Genomic DNA, 21,415 nt, shown 5'->3' with positions numbered 1-21,415 from the left:
TTAACTATTATCATCATCACTGTTATTATCATTTCCATCATTATCATCATCATATTCATCATTATTATGATTATCTCTATTATTATAAGTATTTTATAACTACTATTATAAATATCCATATCATAACTCTCGTTATTTTTAATATTATTATTGATGACAAAAACGACATTATAAGTATCACCATAATTACTGATAACATTATTCTTATAATTATTATTATTGTCATTATAATCATCATTATTATCATATTTACCATCGTCCTTATTATTGTTGTTATCAGCAACGTCACCATTAATGTTGTTATTATCATTATCATTCTTATTGTTTTAGTTATCATTGCTATTGTTATCGTCTTTATTAACATCATCGTAAACATCATTAATATTATTCATGATGATAATAATGAAGATAATATTCAAAAGGCTTATAATGTTGATGAGAAATATATAAAAAATAATAATAATCAAGAAATACATATTTATAATAATAAAAGTATTGATAGGAATGCTATTAGAAAGAAAACGATATTAATCGTCATGATGATGATTAAAAAAAAATAATTGTAAGAATAATAATCATAATGATAACGATGTTCATGATAATAAGGATGATTTTAATGATGATATTGATTATAATGATGAGAATAACGATAATAATGACAGTAACTATGGTTATTTCAGCAATACTTCTTATAATTATCATACTTATTGCAATTATTATACTTTTTATAATTATGATGATTCTGTATTATCAATAATGTTAATAGTGTCAATGATATCCAGAAAGATTACAACGATTATCTGGATAACAATAATGAAATAAGTAATAATATCACTTGTGTATTATTATAATAATGTCAATAATTATGATAATGATAATGATAATCATAATTATTAAGATGATAATCATGATGATGTTATGATGATGATGTTGATGATACTAATGATAAGAGTGACTATAATGCTGACAATTAGAAGAATAATGATATTGATAATGTAAAGTAAGATGATAATGATGATAAGAAGGAAAAAAATTTTTTAAATTTTTATGATAAATATAGATGAAGATTCTTTTCATAATAATGATAATCATGATCATAATGATGACAATGAAAATGATAATAATCACGATAAAGTCAATTATTGAGATGACGATTATAATGATGACAATAAAAATCATAATAATGATAATAAAGTTAACTCTGATAATGACGATGATAAAAATGATTTTAATGATAATGTCGATAATAATGATGCTAATCATGATGATGATGATGATGGTGACAGTAATAATGATAATAATAATCGTGACAATATCGATAACGATAGTTATGTTGATGGTTACGTTGATAACGACGATTATTACGTCAATTGTTCGGGTTTTCTTACCGACCAAGCGGGGACCCACACCCTGCCATGCAACGTCGGTCGCTGAGCTCTCTCCCGGCCTCCCACCTCGTGCGTCACCGCGCTCGGCAGGTGGCACTCACTCGTGTACGAGGGCTCAGCGAGGACAGTCGCACGCCACGCCAGAGAAGGAGAGAAGAAGAAGACGACGATTACACGCCGAAGCGACTATCCTTTGTGTCTTTCTTTTATTTAAAGCGTTGAAAGCATTTTGTAATCCCCTGCGAAACAAATAAAGCAGTAAAAACATTCATTTGGTCCTTCGAGCCAGATTCCGAGGAGAAGAGCAGCCAACGCCGCAGCTAGGGTGGTCACAGTCTGCGATTCGACTTACACAGCGTAATGTAAGTACAGTTTAAAGAAATGTTGTGTAATGGAGGTCGTCGTGGTCGACACAGTTCCCACGATTTGACACAGGTGTTGGCCGCGACGAAGTCGTGCCGCGATTAACGCTTGCCTTGCAGGCACTCGCGTTATCAACAGCGTGCACACGGTGGCTACCGCGGTCGCCACAGAGCCCGTGGTCCAGCAGCTGTGCTCAGCCACGGCAGAGATAAGGCCGTACGGTTGTCGATGCGACGCTTTGTTCGACGCCATTCGAACGTCGGAAAGCGAGGCTTTCGCGGCCGCCATTGTTAGCCGCGATTAAGCGCTCGCGGTGTCCTCATCGGCCGTGGCCGCCATGTTGGCCTCGTGTCGCGCGCGTCCGCCTCGCGCGACGGAGCTGTTGCGCTTCGCTGGCGCGGGGGGTCGACGCCGAGGGACAGGCTTCGAAGCTTGTGTAGCTTGCGTGCGCGTTGGCACGCGCGTGGTCTACGCACGTCCCTTCTGGCATCCTCGCCCTTTCGTGTTCTCTCTCACACTCTTTCTCTTTCACTCTCCTTCTATCTGTTTTGTCTGCCGTCGATGCACCGCGCGTCGACAGCTGTGTCGAGTCTGACGATGACATGGCCCCGACGCTCGTGGCCCGGAGGCAAGACATGCTTCGTGCAAACGTCAAGCTAGTGATCGTTTTTTCAGGTCGAACGACGACTGGACGAGCTTGCTTGGCTCCCAGAGCGCCCTCGCCGGCGTCATCAGCCGGTTCGCACGGGACGTCGAGAAGATCGACCCTCCCAACTGGAGCCTGGGTCTCGTGGAAGTAAGGCTCGAGCTGCTGGACGGCTACTGGAACACTTTCCAGGCCAATCACGTGAGTCTCCTGGAGTCACCGCCGCCCGAGAAGCTGGAGTCTCTTGACCAGATGTACTCGACGGCAGAGTCGGACTATATCGCCTCTCGATCACGCCTTTACAACGCAAGAAACACCCTCACGCCTCTCCCTGGCCCGGGCGGCGCCGACCTGGACCGTCATAACTCGAGACACGGAGCCCGCTTGCCCAAGATCAGCATCCCTTCCTTCTCGGGGAAGCGAGAGGATTGGGAAAGTTTCCGGGACCTCTTCCGCGCGCTCGTCCACGACGATAAACAGCTCACCGACGTGGAGAGGCTGTTTTATTTGAAATCCTTGGTGGACGGAGACGCCAAGGCAGCTCTCGACACCGTTCAGACCATCGGTGCCAATTACCCAACGGCTTGGGCCTTACTCGAAGCACGTTTCGAGCACCGCCGTCTTCTCATTCATGATCATATCACGGCGCTCCGTAACATCAAGTCTCTGAAGGAAGAGTCAGCTCGAGGGCTTCAGGGTCTCCTCGACACCCTGGGAAAACATCGAGATCAGCTGGAAGCTCTGGGTCGTCCTGTGTCTCAGTGGGACGACTGGATTGTCTCCTGCGCGATGACTGGCATGGATCCGACGACCCGGCGCGCGTGGGAGGACGAGATCGAGCGACTGGAGAGCGCTGGCACGGACACCACGGCGGATGTTGCCACTTTTGCTGCCTTGACGACTTTCCTTCGTCGACAGTGCCGCGCGCTCAGCTCCGTCGAGGCCTCTCGCCCTGCTCGACCAGCCAACACGGCCAGCATGCGCTCTCCGGCCCCCCCGTTTCCTGGACGAAACTTTAGAGCCCTTGCCACCAGTAGCTCGCTGCCGCCATGCCCGTCGTGCAGAGAGTCGCACTACCTGGGTCACTGCGCGCAATTTCAAGGCCTTGACGCGCAGGCCCGGCGACGCATGGTCTATCAAGGGCAGTTATGTTTTAACTGCCTGAGACCAGGTCACGCAGTAAAGTTCTGCCCTTCACGGTCCGTCTGCCAGCAGTGCAGGGAGCCCCACCACAGTCTGCTGCACGAGAGCAACCATCGGCGCAAGCCTGAATCGGATCAGCGTCCCTCTTCGCCCAAGAAGCCAAAAGTCGACCCCGCGGGCCCGTCCGCCACCGACTCACAGCATCAGGGGCCTCCATCGTCCTGACTAGCCGTACTTCCGACCGCTCTTGTCCAGCTAACCGGTCCCACCGGCCGACGTGTCGCTGGTCGAGCTCTCCTTGATGCGTGCTCTGAGGTTACACTCATCTCCATCCGGTTGGCCCAGCAGCTCGGCGCAGCGCTAGAAGTCAACGAGGCGAGCATTCATGGGGTTGGGGGAGGGTCGACCATCCCTTCGAGAACCCGAGCGCATCTACGCCTTGAAACTGGAGAGCATGCACCGCCAATCCACCTGACAGCGCTCTGCTTACCGCGGCTCGGGCTCACCTCTCCGTCTGCCCCCTTGCACCCAGCCGTGATGAGACAGTGGCTCGATCTTGAGCCTCTGGCCGATCCAGCGTTTGGCACACCTCGCCGTGTAGACATTCTGCTCGGAGTCGACGTTTACCACCGCCTCATCGAACCAGGTTACGTTCAGCGTGACGAGCTCGTCGGACAGCGCACGGCTCTTGGCTGGACTCTCGTCGGCCGGGCCCCTGGCCTGGGCTCGAACGCCCTCATCGCAGGCACAACTCTGCACACGAACACTCAGTCGCCCTGGGATCAAGAGCTGGCTGCGCAGCTCCAGCGATTCTGGGAGATCGAGGAGGTGCCACATGTCAGCCGCCGAGCGCCTGAGGATGTGAAATGCGAGCGAATCTTCGCCGATTATCATCGCGCTGACGACGGGCGTTACATTGTGCGACTTCCGCTGAAACATGACGCTGTGCGCCTCCTTGGTGACAGTCTGCAGGGCGCCACCGCGGGTTTGCGCTCGTTGCATCGTCGGCTGCAGCGGACTCCTGAGATGGCTTCTGAGTACGCCCGGTTCATGGCAGAGTACATTGCCCTCGGTCATATGAACCCCCTTACTGATGACCAACTCGCTGCATCGCACCGTCCAGTGCACTATATCCAACATCACGGCATTTGGCAGCACGGCGACCAAGGTCGCAAACTGCGCGTTGTTTTCAACGCGTCGAGCCCGACTTCCAGTGGCTATAGCCTAAACGACGTGCTCCATGCTGGTCCTCGGCTCGAGACGGCTCTTCCCAGTATGCTCCTGCGTTGGCGTCGTCACCGGATTGCGTTCTGTACTGACGTTCGCATGATGTTCCGCCAGATTCTGATTGATGAACGCGATGTCGACCTGTAGCGCATTCTGTGGAGCTCCGACCCAAAGCAGCCACCTACGCACTACCAACTGCTCACCGTTACCTACGGTGCCTCGTGCTCCCCGTACCTGTCACTACGGGTCGTACAGCAGCTGTGTGAGGATGACGGCCGCCGCTGGCCCGAGGCCGTCCCAGTGGTGATGAACGATCGCTACGTTGATGACATCCTCTCCGGCGCTGATGACATCGGCTCGGCCAAGCGTCTGCGCGACCAGCTGATCGGACTTCTTCAAGCGGGCGGTTTCCCTCTGCGAAAGTGGGTTGCCAGCACGCCCGAGCTTCTTGAAGACCTTCCCGAAGACGTCCGCCTCCGTCCTACTTGGGATCAGCTCAGTGTTGAAGGCCTCGTCAGCGAACTGGGCGTAGGCTGGGACCCGCCCTCGAATTTCTTCCATTTGACGCCGCCCGTTGTCGAATCTCAAACCACAAAGAGATCCATGCTCGCCGCGCTCGCAGGCTTGTTCGATCCGTGCGGCTAGCTTGCCCCGATCGTGTTGAACGCCAAGCTTTTACTGCAAGACCTGTGGCGCGCGCGCTTGGACTGGGACGAGAACGTACCGTCCTCCATGACTCGCCGCTGGACCGCTTTCACCGCCGAGCTGCAGGCCATTTCCGGGTTTTCTCTGCCTCGTTGGATTGGTATGTCTCCGTCGTCGAATGTCCAGCTGCACGTGTTTTCTGACGCCAGTCGCCGTGCTATGGCCGCTGTTGTATATTCGCGGCTGCGGTCCTCAGATGGGCCCGCTCTCTGCCACATGCTTCTCGCTCGTACTAAGCTTGCGCCCATCCGCGCGCTCAAGCCGATGACCGAGCCCGCCGCTCGCATGACCATCCCACGTCTAGAATTGCGAGCGGCCCTCATCGCCGCCAAGCTTCTTCGCTCAGCAGCCAGCGAGTTGGGAGTCGCGATCGAGCACTGCCACGCTTAGTGCGACTCTCAAATTGTGCTCCACTGGATACGCTCCGATCAGCCGGCCAACAACGTGCTCGTCGACAACTACGTCGCTCAGATCCAGGAGGTCCTGCCACCCAGTGCCTGGCGATACGTGCCGTCGCAATCGAATCCGGCCGACCTAGCCACCAGAAGTGCCGACATGAGTGGTCTCCGACAGCAGCCCCTGTGGTGGAGAGGCCCCACGTGGCTGGCCCAGGACGACAAGTCTTGGCCCCAGGAGACACTGCCTCCACCCACGCCCACGCTCTCACTCTGCTGCGCCTTCCGCGCGCCTGAATCGGACCTGCTGCAGCTCTTCTTGAGCTTGCGCGCTGTATTGGGCCTCCTCGTGCGCGTTCGTCGATGGGTGCGACACCGCTTGCGGCGCATGCCCACCCGTTCTGTGCTTTCGCCGTTGACGCCGTCTGAGATTCAGGACGCTTTTCTGGCCTGCGTTCGGTTGAGTCAATCGATGACGTTTGGGGATGAGTTGGCACTCCTGCGGAAGCGTGAACGTCTTCCGAAACGGAGCTTTTTGACCTCTCTTGCCGCCTTTCTCGATGCCGACGGAGTTCTGCGTGTTGGCGGGCGGCTCGATCACTCATCGCTGTCTTACGAAGAGAAGCACTCTCCCATCCTCAGCGGAACATCGCCGCTCGCTCGACTCGTGGTCTCTTGGGCTCACGCACGCGCCCTCCACGGTGGATATCGCGTTACCAGCGCATACGTCTCCAGGCGTGCCTGGATTCTCGGCGGGCCACGCAGAACCAAGGCTCACATTAGAGGGTGCGTCATCTGTGCCCGGTTACAGGCGCGCTCTTTAAGCCAGTTGATGGCTCCACTGCCCGCGTCTCGCGTCACGCCGTCTCGCGCTTTTGGTCGCACCGGAGTCGATTACGCCGGGCCCTTCTCCGTGCTTACATCGAAGGGACGGGGGATCCGGACCACAAAGGGCTACATCGCTGTCTTCGTGTGCATGACCACCAAAGCCGTGCATCTGGAGCTTGTCGGCGACCTTTCCGCGGCCACCTTCTTGGGTGCTCTCACCCGTTTCACCGGTCGTCGAGGCCGACCATCCGAGCTTTGGAGCGACAACGCCACCTGCTTCCGTCGAGCTGATTTGGAGCTCCGCGAGGCGTTGCAGGGCGCAGAATTTGACTGGGACCTAGTCGCCGGGACTCTTGCCTCCCAGGGGGTTTCCTGGCAGTTCATTCCTCCTGGTGCGCCACATTTTGGAGGACTCTGGGAGGCCGCGGTCAAGTCGACCAAGAGCCATCTACGCCGTGTGCTCGGCTCTCGTCATCTAACGTATGAAGAGTTCTCTACGGTTCTCGTTGGAATTGAGGCCGTGTTGAATAGCCGCCCGTTGACGCCCTTGTCTGGCGATCCCTCTGACCTCGAAGTGCTCACGCCTGGACATTTCCTCATCGGGGCTCCCGTCGATTCCATCATCGAAGCTACCCCCGCTGCAGAGAATTTGGACCCGCTCACGCACTGGGAGCTTGTCAAGGCCGTTCGCGCCCAATTCTGGACGCGCTGGGGCCGTGAGTATCTAAATACTCTCCAACAGAGACCGAAATGGAGCGCTGTCCGTCGGAACTTCGCGGTGGGGGACTTGGTGGTTCTTCTTGACCCTACGCTGCTACAGTCCAGCGGACGCTGGCCTCTGGGCCGTATCACCCGCATACACCCTGGATCCGATGGACTAGTCCGGGCTGCTGCCGTCAAGACAGCCACCGGCGAATACGTGCGGCCCATTGTCAAGCTTGCGCGTCTCCCTGTGGCATCTGCTGACTCTAGCCTCCCTGCGACGGACGATCGAGGGACTCCCCCCGCTTCGGCGGGCGGTGACTAGGGTTTCGCTCTTGGATCGAGGCGGGCAGGATGTTCGGGTTTTCTTACCGACCAAGCGGGGACCCACACCCTGCCATGCAACGTCGGTCGCTGCGCTCTCTCCCGGCCTCCCACCTCGTGCGTCACCGCGCTCGGCAGGTGGCACTCACTCGTGTACGAGGGCTCAGCGAGGACAGTCGCACGCCACGCCAGAGAAGGAGAGAAGAAGAAGACGACGATTACACGCCGAAGCGACTATCCTTTGTGTCTTTCTTTTATTTAAAGCGTTGAAAGCATTTTGTAATCCCCTGCGAAACAAATAAAGCAGTAAAAACATTCATCAATTGTGATGATAAAAAAGATAATGACGGTGTTAATGATGATAATATTGATAATGATGATAATAATGATGACGACAAAAAAGAAAACGATAATGATAATGCGAATAATTGTGGTGTTAATAATACCAAAGTTAATGATCAGGATAATACTGATAACTATACTGATGATCTCTATGATGAGGATGATCATGATGCCAACGATGATGATGATGGTGATGATGATAATGATAATGATGATGGTGACAATAATGATTATGATGATGATGATGATAATTACCATGATGATAATAATAATGATGATTATAACGATGATGATGGTCATGACGATGATAATGATGATGACGACGACGATGATATTGATGATTATGATGTCTATGACCGTAACTATAATGATCATAATGATGATATTAATAATAAAGATAATTATGATGACGATAATGTTGAAAACGATAATATCGATGCTGATGATAGTGATGACGGTAACGATCGAGCAGCAGCAGCAAATAACTGGAATGTTTAGATTTACATAGACAATTATTAAACTAGCAAGGAACGTTAGGTTATCGCATTTTATTATTATGATTTATATCGATATTGTTCCTTTGGCTAAGCGTGTAGTTGGAGTTTTTTCGTTATTTTCATACCAAAGTTTGTTTTAATGTATCTTTTTAGATTTTTAATTAGTTTTGCGGGTAGTTTCATAGCTAAGTTGACCCTTGCAGTACGATTTTGGAGGCTTGGAAAAGTAATCAGGACATGTTCAGTAAAGAAAAAACTTAGATTTAGTGTAAAAAACTTGAATTAGATTTAAATCACAGTGAACTTTGAATCACGATAGGTGCGGGGGGGGGGTACGCATAATTTTTAATTAACTCTTGAAGAACTGCGCTTGCGATTATTAGTCGAGCAAAGAAAAAAAAAATGAAAACTATTTCACGTACTTTTGAGATTTGAAGCAGAATACTAAACTGTAGGAATGTTGATATGGACGTTATGACTATACCTGCCCCAGAGGAGACAAAATCAGTGGCATCCATACTTGAGCATAACTCGAAGTCTTAGGCTCTTTGAAATAAGTTGATAGTAAACATCGGTTACTTTTGATAAAAGTTTCTAAAAACGTGAAAGCCAAAATTTCAGATACACAGTAAATCTGGCTACAAAATACAATGACAGCGAATGAAGCTATAGAAAACAAGAATTTAGAAACCGACTTGAAATTTTTTAAATGGGGTATTTATTACGGAAATCCTGGAGAAGCATTGAGGACATAATGAGTCAGGAAACCAAAAATAACATCGACAAAATATCTAGAATAGCAAAGCACAGTGAGGTACACGGATGTTAATAAGCAAGATAAGCGTCAGAACAGTGAGAGAATACTTTCAATCCTTAAAGTGGAAACGTAACAGAGGACTAACAGGAAGAAATCCCACAAGACATGCTTGTAAATACTAGAGCAAAATAAGCAGATGACGGAGGGTCCTTTCGCATGAGCATTAATGATCTTTCTGAGGTTTACTTGAGAAAGCATGAAAAAGCAAATAGAAATTTGTGACAAATATATAATACGGCTTGAGACTGGTATTCCCAACCCCTATACTACAATGTAGATAGCCAATAGGATCCAGATGTGACTGAAAACAGTTGAACTTAAAAGGTACCCAATGTTAACCGCAACAATTTCTCGGTTCCAATTAACTGAACCTTAGGTGAGCAGAAAAACAAGCAATCAAGCCTAATGTAAGATTGGGAAAATAATAATTACTATATTAGCGAACAGCTAGGCGAGCACTCTAATCTGTGGTCAAGTTAACGGAAGTCTAATTTTAACGTGCCTAATTTAATTTTAGCAGTGGAATACTACTGTTAAATGGGAATCCTATACAAATACTAATATTTGAACTAATGATAAGAACGCTGAAATCGATAATAGCCCCACAATACGAGGATTATTTTATAGGTATGTTGGCCAATAGGTGAATGGGTATAGTGGCTGAAAAACTTTGTGCGCGTCTTTTTCTCTCTCCTCAATACGGTAAACAAGTTTTTGTTCGCACTTTAACGGCAGTTCTAAGGTAGGGGAGGCACAGATACACTGCCTGCGCCTCTTAACCTGCAAACTTAGGAAAGCGACAAGATTTTCATTCAGTACTATAGTCGGACGCAAGGATTACATTATAGGATAATGATGTCACATGACGCTCACCCACACTTGTCATCAATTCAAAAAATTACGTTAAAAGAAGCTGCCGATAAAGAAGCAGCAAAAAAGTTCGTATTCCGCTCCATATAGCTGGAATGTGGTGAGTCTTAAAATTACAACGTTGAAAGAAGCCATTAAGGCGGCTTTAGACATAGATAACGAGCTGAGTTTACGCCAAGTTATACAGCAAAGATACGGGACATTTACTATAAAATAGAAGTGTTTAAAAAAGAAGGGTACAAGAATAGGCATAGTAGCAACCTGTGATGCGCTAGTGCAGAGCGCTGACACAGAAATCAAATGAAGTGGGTTGGATGAAGATAAAAAATAGTGTTCATATTGTAAAAAACACTAAAAACACTTCACTAATAAATACAAAAAGCTGTATGAAGAGGTCTAGACTGAAAAGCTAACAAATCCCGATAAACCGAGCGATGAACCGTGTGAGGAATCTGCTGGAAGGATGGGTAAAAACAGACACACGTATGATAACTTATCTTGTGTCACGCGGCTAAATAGACCGAACTTCAATAATAGTAATGATTACTATCAACAGCAGAAAAAATATAAGCACGTTGATAACATCGGCCCGAATAATAACTTTAATAACAATTACAATAATATCGATCCTTATATTAGTCCACGGTCCCAAAATTATTATGGTAGGAATAGTTATTAAAACAAGAAAGGAGGTTAATAATTAAAATAGATATAATAACAGAAAAGATGATTAGTGTGTCAGACAAAATAATTAGCACTCCTGCTATGATAACTGCATGGAAGATAACAGGGGAAATCATTTTAACAAACAAAAGGCGGGGATAAAAAACTTGAAAACCGAGCATTTAAACTCACAGGATGTTTATTGCGATCTCCAATCGTCCTGCATGAACCATTAATAAGAGAGAGTTGTAACAATAATTAAGAAACACTAAAAAAGATATTTCCAAATACAATTATGGGTCAATGTGGCCTACTGTAAATCAGTGTAATTATTAGATTCTAAAGGATTTGGAATTTGCAAATTGCTTAAAAAAAAAATTTATACTATGATCAAAATTATCAAAAAATACAGTGCTATTTGGAATTTTTTATTGATTATTCGTTGAACTACAATCCCCTAATTAGTTTATGAAGGTTCCTAAACTCTGGTTATTGTTTAACTTAAAGAATCGTTTGCTTGCAATGACAGAGAAAAAGTTATGATTGCGTAATTGATCATGATGTTTAATTGAACAATGTTTGACAAACAACAAATACTTAGATTTTTGAATAAAAATTTCGTATTATACAATGAGACTAGAAAAATCTAAACAAAGACATATATGTATACATACATACTTTTCTGTATATATAAGATAGTACTCAAGAAAATAGTACATCTGTCTCATAAACAATGTCAGAACATTCTAAAAGGAGAGACAACTGCAGTGAAGTTCCAAAAAATCTGTAGCGACAATAAGCTGAAAATTTTGGAGTAATATAGGGAGCCTACCATTGAAACAACAACCCCATGGTCGGTGAATGTAAGTCCAACCATGGCAAATAGTTAAGCATACATAACAGTGAAAAGAAAAACAAATCGTTAAAGAATAACCTAAAAGTAGATCAAGAACCTCAGTATTGAAGTATCATTTAACAAGTGAAAGAAGATGCCAAATATTAATTTTTATTCTAAAAAAGAAATCAACAAGTTTTTGATCAAGAATCCCAACGAACTGCCTATGAATTTCCTATCTAAAAATACACTTAAATGCAAGTTGATAAGAAAAACTTTTTAAAATAGCTACAATAGCACTGTAAATTTGTATCTGGCAAAAAAAGGCACACTTTAACATAATTTTACCACTCTAGCAAAGACGCATCCTTAATAGTCCACTAATATAACGTAAATAGTAACGTTACGATAACGTTTTGTATCGATGTGTACTCACTTACGGCTCTGAAAATCACTAAGGAATGCAAGGAGTGCTCTGATCAGGGCTGTGTTTTTCGGATACCTTTGGAGATAAAATCACGTTACAACGTGGAAAACGAGTATATTTTTCCTTGCTCTCGTCTTCTTGCTGAGGGGCCAGCTCAGCTCTGGCTTAACTAAGCATACTCGTGCGTAAGTGTTTACGCGCAAGCCCGCGGAGGCGGCAAGATAAAGCTGATACTTGGCTTAAGACTCCCTTTTGGACGTCGCGATCTCTAAATAAAATCCGTAAATAAAGAGTAGCCGGAAGGGCTTCGTGCAGGGAAAGACTTACGCAAAGCAAGACACAAACATTTAGTGATTATAAGAACGGAAACTATATTAAATGCACTGGTACAAAAGCATCTGTGGGTAAGTGTGTGTGTGTTTTTCGCTTAATTGCCTCAACAGCAAGGTATGTATGGCCGGGGAAGGCTTTCCTCTCGCAGCCGATGGCACGCGATAATTTGACCGTGCACAAAGGGAGATTACGCGGCTATCGTGATTTTCACGCACGCACTGTACTTACCTGGCTTTTCGTAGCCTCGTGTTTACGCTTGTCAGCCAAGCAGATGATCTTTTCACGAGAATTCTTGGCCAGGTATCTTGCTGGTAAGTCGCTTGTTCGCAGGCGTAAGGTGTCAGGCACTGGCAAGGCAATGGCAAGGCTGTCCCTTGGTGACTTAATGTGCTTTTCGGGTAAGAGACACACGTCTGTACATTACCGACACCTAATCTCTTCTGGCCTGATGGCCAAGAGCGTCCCGCACTAATATACATTGCAAGACGCTTACTCCTCCTTTGTCTCACTCTCTCTCTCTCTCTCTCTCTCTCTCTCTCTTGTACACATTATGACATCCCCCTCTCTCTCCAGCCTTTCTTCCTCGCGCAGTCTAGGTGAGCGTAAACGGAGTTCATGTATTAATTGCCCGTTACAATGTAAATGAGAAAACTAATATAAGCATTTTATAAATAAAAAAATCAGCTTTCAAAAAATAAGAAATAAATAGAGGTCAAGCATCAACATGATGCTGTGTTAAAGGACAGGGGGCATTAATACTAAGCTTGGCCAGAATGTTAGCAAATAGTGAAAGCAGACACATTGTCGCAAGAAGCAAGAGTGCAATAAATTCTACAAAGCTGCAGCCATTTGTCATCCAAATGCAAAGTAGCCAGCCACGAGAAAACTAGCCAGATTACAGTAACTTACAATAAAGACCAGCATAGGTGATAAGAATGTGTTAGTTAAATTGAGTACTAGAATCTAACACTTCAGCACAAGTTAAAATCATGTATACGAAACACAAAAATATGTGTCTTTTTTAACAAAATATTTAAACATTTATAATGAATATAATGAAAGATTGGTACAAGAAAAAAGAATGTTTCGCACAAAAATCTATGCACAAATATTATTCTAGCAGAAGAAACATTAAAAGCAACAAAAAAGAAAAAAGAATAAGTAATTAAGAGAACTAATCTTACAAAAAAATGAATAATTAGCAAAGACATATGTAACGAATAACCATGTCACAATAGTCATAAATTTTGTTTACAACTATGTACTAAGGTTTAATATATAATTCTAATATTTCTACCTTCTAAGAGAAGATTCTATCAATAGAAATTTTCTGACAGTAAGCCACTATTGATATATTTATTAAAAAGTAAGATATTTAACCCGAAAAAAAGTTATAAATCGTGAAAAATAAAGAAAATTCGTAGTTTAACTATAACTAGCTGTAACAAAATATTACCATACGATACACAATAAATAAAGGGTAGTTAAAATATTAATAATTCAAAGATTTTTCTTCGTTATTTTTTCTTTTTTTGTCTGTTTCTTGTTTTTTTTTTTTTTTTTTTTTTTTTTTAACAGCTGATAGTTGTCTTATAGAATCGGATCTCACCATTCATACGTATGCTCATGAAATGGATTAGAGCATGGCTTATCAACGGGTAAGTCAGTGACCCTGGTTTGTATCTTCATTACGTCTTTATCTGTGTTAACAATCTCACTGTATACCTGTAAAGTAAAAATCGTTATTACAATACAAGTCTTCTTGTTTAAAACATTATAACTTAACACTATTTTACACTTTTAACGTTATAAATTATTATTTAGTCATATTAAAAAAAATGGACATAAAAAAATTTTTGTTAATATTTGTAAAGTATTTTTTACGTGTCCTATTTTATAAGGTGTTTACACTTTTGCATGTATCTCAAATTTTATCTGCAGAAGCAGCAAGATCACAAAGAATGTACTTGTAAAATTAATCTTAATTCGTAAAACGTCTATTATTACCCCATTTACACACAGGCATACTTAAAAATTCTTAGAAACGTATATTACTGTACTGTTCAGTCATTTTGATGAGTAATGCAGTACTCTCTCTTTACTACTTTCTGCATTTCTTGAGTTTATCTCCACAAGATAGGACAAAAATTGTTACATTTCCCAGTTTTTTTTTAGCGTATAGACTTTCTTACCTCCTGATACTTTTTCAAAAGACATTTTATTTCTCTACCTTTTTTATGAGATAGCAATTATTTTTTACTACAGCCCTGACAAATTTTTTTCATTCCCAGCACTCATACAAAATACAATAATTTATTTATAAAGGACTGCCAATAAAATATAGGGTTAATTTGGGAGGAGGGAGGGGGTATATCTAGAAGCTACGCATTGCTACGTGAAAGTAGGATGTGTTCTATGACTAAGCTACCTAGCTCATATTTGTCGTAAGACGTTTTAAAAGGTATTTAATGAATTGCTGTTCTTCTAAAATTCCACATGATACACATTATAAAGTGTGAGATCAGCAGTGATGCGGCAGACCATCACCACTCCCTCCCACTTAACAAGTCGCACAGTGTTTTATTTTAATAAATCATAGTAAAACAAGCTGTGAATTATCAGATGTGTACGATTAATTCTTAAAACATCGCTGTAGTTCATAGGCAAGCGTGACATCGACACCTCTAGAAAGTCTCTTAGAAAGAGAAGTAAGTGATCATAACAGTCCTAATGGTTAAATTAAATGGTTTCTAACGTTTTCAAGATAACTAAGAAAAAATCCGATGTTTTTTTTGCTAAAATAGGGCATCAAAGTCTGTTAAACATTAAGACGAGGTTTTTTATTAAGACGAGGTCCCCTACTTGCATTGGTTGTCGAGTAGAGACCTATTTGCCAAGGGTTTGAAGCGAGCTAAGGTACTCCGCTGACCACCTGCACCAAAAGCACTGTATGGTTTGAGACAGGAGCTTCCACTTGTGCGCTGGCAACAACTATTATTGTATCTAGTAGCGGTCGACACATGGCCCTACGTGGCCACTAATCACTGCGCTTGTCACTCACTACCACTGGACACGTTTTGCGTGTGGTCTTCTCGCTCACTTTCTTCCACGCAACGTTGGTACAAGCAAGTCACTCTGCATGACTCCAAGTTACACTGCATTATATTTTTACTACCTTGTTTATTGTCGTTATATATTCAACCACTGTGTAATTATTTCATAGATTCTGTGACTCTTTTTCTTAGACATTTAAGATTTATAAACAGTTAAATACAAGTGTGTGGGTGTTTCTATTGTGTGAACCAGTATGCCTATACCAAAGAACTCCAACCTCCCTCCTTGCTGTCGTCTGGCTCACATTAATACAGTCCACTCCACGGCAGTATCGAACATCGTTCTTTGAGCCGGATTAAGAGCGGGAGAGGAGTTGAGTTATTGGGCAGCGGAAAGGCCACGTGCTTACTGAAAAGTCGACCATTTTGGCCCTGCTCCTCAACAAGTTGAAGAAGACGAAGAACGATCGGAGCAGGACGCAGGCGCGTCGCCCGACCCTCTCTCTCTCTCTTCTGCTGTAGGTGAGTGATCAGATAGGACGTGTTTTGTGTGGTCCGTGATCCTGACTCAAAACTAGAGTATTCACACCTCCTGTTAGAGTTCTCTTTGCAGGTGAGCCTAAGCCGGAGCTCGGGTTGGCGTTAGCCTTGTGAGCTGGGCTTTTCTTGCCTCCTGAAGCCCGGAATTCAAAGTCTTTCTATTTGCTGCGTCACTTTAACCTTAATCAGGGGAACGGTGTTGCTCACTGCGAGGCCTAGCACTGTTGCCAATCCTAAGTTCCTGGAGTTAAGAGCACACGCCTGGTGCCATTCAGTAGCCTTGGAAGCACCTTAATCTACTCCAAGCACCCGTGCTCTTAGTGCTATAAAGACGTCTTCTTCAAGGCTGCTTACATTGAGGTGACAGTGAGATCTACCTTATCGACAACCAAATGGAACACACTCCAATACCTACCGAAGACGCTCACCATTGCCAATTTCTGCTGCAAGGGACCCAAGCACTATTTGCTGCCACCGCATAACTACAGTTTGCTGTCTTATTTATAATTATTTTAGCGTGTTTGCTACAGTGTTACTTAAAATCAAATAGTGTACCTATACACACACAACACCTAACTCATTAACCACAGTTCACACACTTTAGTGCATATTACAGATCTACAATCACTCATATCACTGAATGAGCCAATTAACAACATTCTTCAGCAACATCTTACATCATACAATTGAGACAGCAGGCACATACTGACGCTCACACATAAGCATACCTTGTACATGTCAAGCACATAGCACGTACACTCTCCTTCGTGGCAAGTGCATGACGACGCGAACTAGCTGTGCTGGTTGTAAACGCACACTGAGAAACAACCAAAGGCCCGACTCATGCTGTATTACCTGTCAGAGGCCCTACCACAGTAACTGCTATCCAACTACCACAACCAATCTCGATCACATCTGCACCCCCACATCAACTGTCACTACCAGCTCCAATTCACCACCTGTTTTCACTTTCTCAATCGGTCAACCAATAGCAGATGCTTCAAATATCACAAGCACGGTCAAAGCACTCATGGATCGAGTAATACACCAGGAAGCAGACCTTGCTGCTATGTCCAGTCGCCTTCAAGTAGTTAAAAGTGTCATTAATAATACTCCAAACGTCGAAGCAGCTACCATGGTAGCAATGAATAGCAATTCTGCAATTGTTGACGATTGTGAAGTGTTGTTCTCAGGCATCTCTCAAACCGTTACCCTATCCAACGATAACATTATAACTAAACTTTTAGAAGCACTCGACGTTCCGAAGCTCGAATCTCAAGTTATATTCATTCGCAACTGGAACCCAGCAGGGAAAAATATCGGCTCATCGACGGCTCAACGAGCGCAAACACGCAGGCACAAGCACCAAAAACCAAGGCTATCATGCTCCAACTAGCGTCAGTTCAGTCACGCAATAGACTTATGGCCTCTGCAGTAAAGCTCTCGCAAAAAACTAACGACATTTTTGGTAGTGGTGGATCTGGCACTTTATCACTCCAGGCATTCTGGCCCAAGCCAACATACGATCTACTGCGCAAAGCAACAATCAGAGCCAAAGAGCTCAATTACGCACGCTCGATAGTTAGAAATTACAAAGTGTATATGCGTCAAACAAAGAGTTCCCAGCTTATCCACATACCAAGTGACCAAGCACTACTATCTTTGCAGATCTACCATCGACCAGAAACCACTACAGACACGACAAACTTACAACATACTAACACATCGCAATCCTCAACATCTCGCTCAGCGATTCACTCTGTACGCAGAGACAGACTTACGGCACTCAACTAGACAACCAAGTGACATAATGTATTTTCCCCCCTGTCACACCAAATTATGATATGTCAGGACTCTTTCATCATCTCAACGTCCAAGCTAATAAACTCTCTTCACACCCTCTTATTTGATAGCGATCACCTACACACCTACAAAAAACTTGTACTTCGCTCTCTTCTTCAACGTGAAACCGACCAAACTCCGCACCATCTACATACAATTTAGTTACAACTAGTAATAACTTCTAGTAGTTATCCACTTAAAGAGCTTTTGGTCAGTACATAGCAAACAATGTCATCATTATGCATCCAACACTCCACATTACACACTGCTTACTTTCATAACACCATAATTGTTAAACTAAACACATTTCTCTTATATATAATAATAAATGTACACAACTGTATTTAGTTGGCCACATAGAGTATTACCCCATGGCCCAAACAATAAATAAATCTTAATCTAAATCTAAATCTGTGGTGCACGCACACGCATCGAGTTAACTGCTGCTGGTGTTATGGCCGTCCACAGGCCACACACTCACATAAAGCACTTGGCCTGCTCTCAGCTAGGCTTTGTTGCCGCTCTCTGTGCTGCACCCACACACATACATACTACTGTCATCGCCACTGCTACAGTCCACTACGAGCTAGCCCCGTTACCGCTATCATCGCCACTGCTGCGGTCCACTACGAGCTAGCCCCATCCCCACTGTCATCGCTACTGCTGCATACCCCGTTGGTTCTTCATCGCTTCGCTGCTGCCAATTTTCCTAGCTTAGTAAGGTATTCGTACTAATTGATTATTATTATTATCGACAATTTTATTATTATTGTTGTTGATAATTCGTGAAACGCGATTGAAGTGCTTACTAGCGTTTACTTGTACTAAACGCGTCTGTACGTGCCACCTGATTCGATCTCGCGTTTCTGTTCTACTTAAATTTCCCCTAAATGGCTGAAATGGAAACCCTTTACACACAGCAACTAGCGCTTTATCGAAAGATAAAAAATGCCTTTGACAAGTTTAGGTTGTTAGGCGAGGCTAAAATGAAGTAAAGTAGTCAAAGATTCGTACGATCAAATCTTAGCGGTTCACCAGAATATTCTCGGTCTTGGTGAAGACCTTAGCCAGCATGATTACTTTGCAAAAAACATGATTGACGTATTTGAAGAGACTTATTGCTCGGTAGCGGGCGACTTAGAAGAGTACGCGTCTCGCTTCGACTCCCCGGCCCCTCTGACAACTATAACCGGATTCGCTTGAACTCTTGCTCTTCATAATCTGTCATCTTTACCTTCCGTCAACATTCCAACGTTTTCCGGTGATTTTGATAATTGGGAAAGCTTCCGCAAAGTTTTAAGAGCTTTAGTTCACTTTAAAACCGAGCTCCCGACTATTATCAAGTATCAGCATTTACGGACCCATGTCACCGGAGACGCAGCCGACCCGATAAAAAATATTTTCCTCTCGGGTGATAACTACACTCAGGCCTGGGATGCTCTCGTTAGGTTCTATGATAATAAGTGACGCCTGGTTACTTCATACACTAGCACGATTCTTAATTGTCTCAATATGAAGTCCCATTCGTGCATGGAGATGAAACGCTTGTCAAAGGAGATGCTAGGCCTCCAAGATTCACTCGTCGCTCTGGGCAGAGAAAACGGCAGTGAAGACATCTCATCTATCACCCTCATTGTCAGTAGGTTCAATCACTTTTCCAACAGAGAATGGCAGAAGCACTTAGATAGTAGTGAAGAACCTCCAACCCTCGCTCGTTTGCGAGAGTTTATCGCTGCTCAAATCATTACGCTAGAGACTTTGTAGTCGACAAAGCGGAAGTCGGCCCCCGGTATTCATTCTGACTCGACAAAGTCCCAACCAAAATCCTCGTCTGTTTATCAGAGCACTGCTTCATCTGATGATTCGGGATCACCAGGACGTCTTGTCTGCGGCAAGTCCCACCGCCTACACTCGTGTCCATCGTTTCACAGCATACCACTGATCGAACGGAGGCAGCTCGTGAACGACAGGCAACTTTGTCTTGATTGCTTTGGACAGCATACTGCCAAGCAGTGTAAGAGCAAGTACACTTGCTTGGTCTGTCAGCGAAAGCACCACACCTTGCTTCATAAGAACGAGGGTAAATCTAATCCCACGAAAAGCTCTACGCTTTCGGATAAACACACCAAAGGCAAAGGGGCGTCTTCTCTAGACAAGTCCTCCCAAGGTAATCGGGATGATTTTAACAAGCAGAGTAAGTCTCTGTACGGTCAAAGTTTCTGCACCACTACAAGTCTGCTACGCAATCTCAGCCACTCCTCGGGACCCAAGGTCTTGCTGGCTACAGCGCGCATTCATATTTGCAGTCCCAACGGCGCTCGAATACTTGTGACAGCGCTGGCCAACCAGGGCTCTCAAAGTTCGCTGATAACCCGCTCCCTCTGCAACGTGCTATAACTCAAAACCAAATCAGTCAGTATCTCATTGACTGGCGTGGGTGAGTCTCATATACCCTCCGTTCGGAGAAAGGCCTTCATAACCTTCCAGCCTCACTTCGATTCCAGCTATCAGTGCAGTGCTGAAGCTCTAGTCGTTCCAAAGATTTCGTCGTACTCGCCCCCCGCTTGCAAGAGTTTTCAAAGTCTTCCTCACATTCGAGGGCTTCAACTTGCGGATCCTGAGTTTTATGCTCTGAATAAAATAGATGCTCTGTTAAAAGCCTTGGTCCACGCTTACATAATATTAAATTCGGTTTGACGGGACACCTTCAACTTACCCATCGCGACCGCATCTCGGATCGTATGGCTCTTATCTGGGCCCGTTCCCCACTCGTCGTAAGATCTCCCCTCTTCATCCCAACGGTTGAGTCACGTGTAATCACCGCACAACCCGAGGAGGTCATAGTAATGCACCTCCACGAAGATCCGGATCTCAGTGAGCTTATGAAACGATTCTGGTCGAAGAGCCCCTCTCCACGCCTAAGCTCAAGGGAGAGTATCTCCATTGCGAGGAGCATTTCATTCACTTGCACTCGCGGTCCTCTGACGGTTGATTCATGGTTAAACTCCCGTTCGAAGATCAAGCCAGGATACTTTTTCGCTCCGGGAAAGCTCTCATAAAACGGCGCTCTTTATGTTTTGTCAACAGGAGAAAAAGTTTAAGGATGACCCCCACTTGTTGGAGTCATATGAGGCCTTTATGGCTGAGTACTTAGCTCTTGGTCACATGCGTGAGATATCGAATTCAAGCCTTGCGAAGTGCTTTCTCACCATGGAGTCTTGAGGGCCAACAGGTCCTCGCTTAAGCTGCGAGTCGTCTTCAACGGCTCTGCTGGGAGAAGAAACGGGCTGTCTTTGAACTCTCTACTCCACGTAGGCCCAAATATCCTCATGACCCTCTTCGGATTAATTCTCAGGTAGCAGTTTTAGTGGTTCATCTTTACCAGTGACGTGGAGAAGATGTTTGGACAGATCCAAGTCCATGAAGACGATCAAGCCTTCCAAGCGATCGTCTGGAGGCACGACGTTTCCTCTCC

The 21,415-nt window shown here is 44.8% G+C and overlaps 3 protein-coding genes across 3 annotated transcripts in view; 2 read left to right on the top strand and 1 right to left on the bottom strand.

The window, feature by feature from the left end:
• Positions 1-2,353: 2,353 nt before the first annotated feature.
• Positions 2,354-3,765, top strand: LOC149373731 (uncharacterized). Its single transcript, XM_089595779.1, has 2 exons — positions 2,354-2,379; positions 2,427-3,765. The coding sequence occupies exons 1-2, from the start codon at positions 2,354-2,356 to the stop codon at positions 3,763-3,765; spliced, it is 1,365 nt and encodes a 454-aa protein (XP_089451905.1).
• Positions 3,766-5,688: 1,923 nt separating this feature from the next.
• On the top strand, positions 5,689-7,722 carry LOC111643638 (uncharacterized). The gene is made up of 2 exons (XM_089595778.1): positions 5,689-5,835; positions 5,905-7,722. Exons 1-2 carry the CDS (start codon positions 5,689-5,691, stop codon positions 7,720-7,722), a joined length of 1,965 nt encoding a protein of 654 aa, XP_089451904.1.
• A 6,353-nt stretch (positions 7,723-14,075) lies between these two features.
• The window catches only part of jef (major facilitator superfamily domain-containing protein 6 jef), a 467,956-nt gene continuing 460,616 nt past the window's right edge, over positions 14,076-21,415 (bottom strand). Inside the window, exon 11 of the mRNA XM_089595806.1 lies at positions 14,076-14,230. Within this exon, the coding sequence (XP_089451932.1) occupies positions 14,111-14,230 (120 nt within the window). The 3' untranslated portion in view covers positions 14,076-14,110. The remainder of the gene's footprint in view (positions 14,231-21,415) is intronic.

Source organism: Copidosoma floridanum, unplaced genomic scaffold, assembly GCF_036245765.1.
Source record: "Copidosoma floridanum isolate Cflo_tuat_1 unplaced genomic scaffold, Cflo_Japanese_pri ptg000028l, whole genome shotgun sequence".
NCBI lineage: Eukaryota > Metazoa > Arthropoda > Insecta > Hymenoptera > Encyrtidae > Copidosoma > Copidosoma floridanum.
Note: the sequence above shows the minus strand (reverse complement) of the source record. Positions and strands in the feature narration are given on the sequence as shown.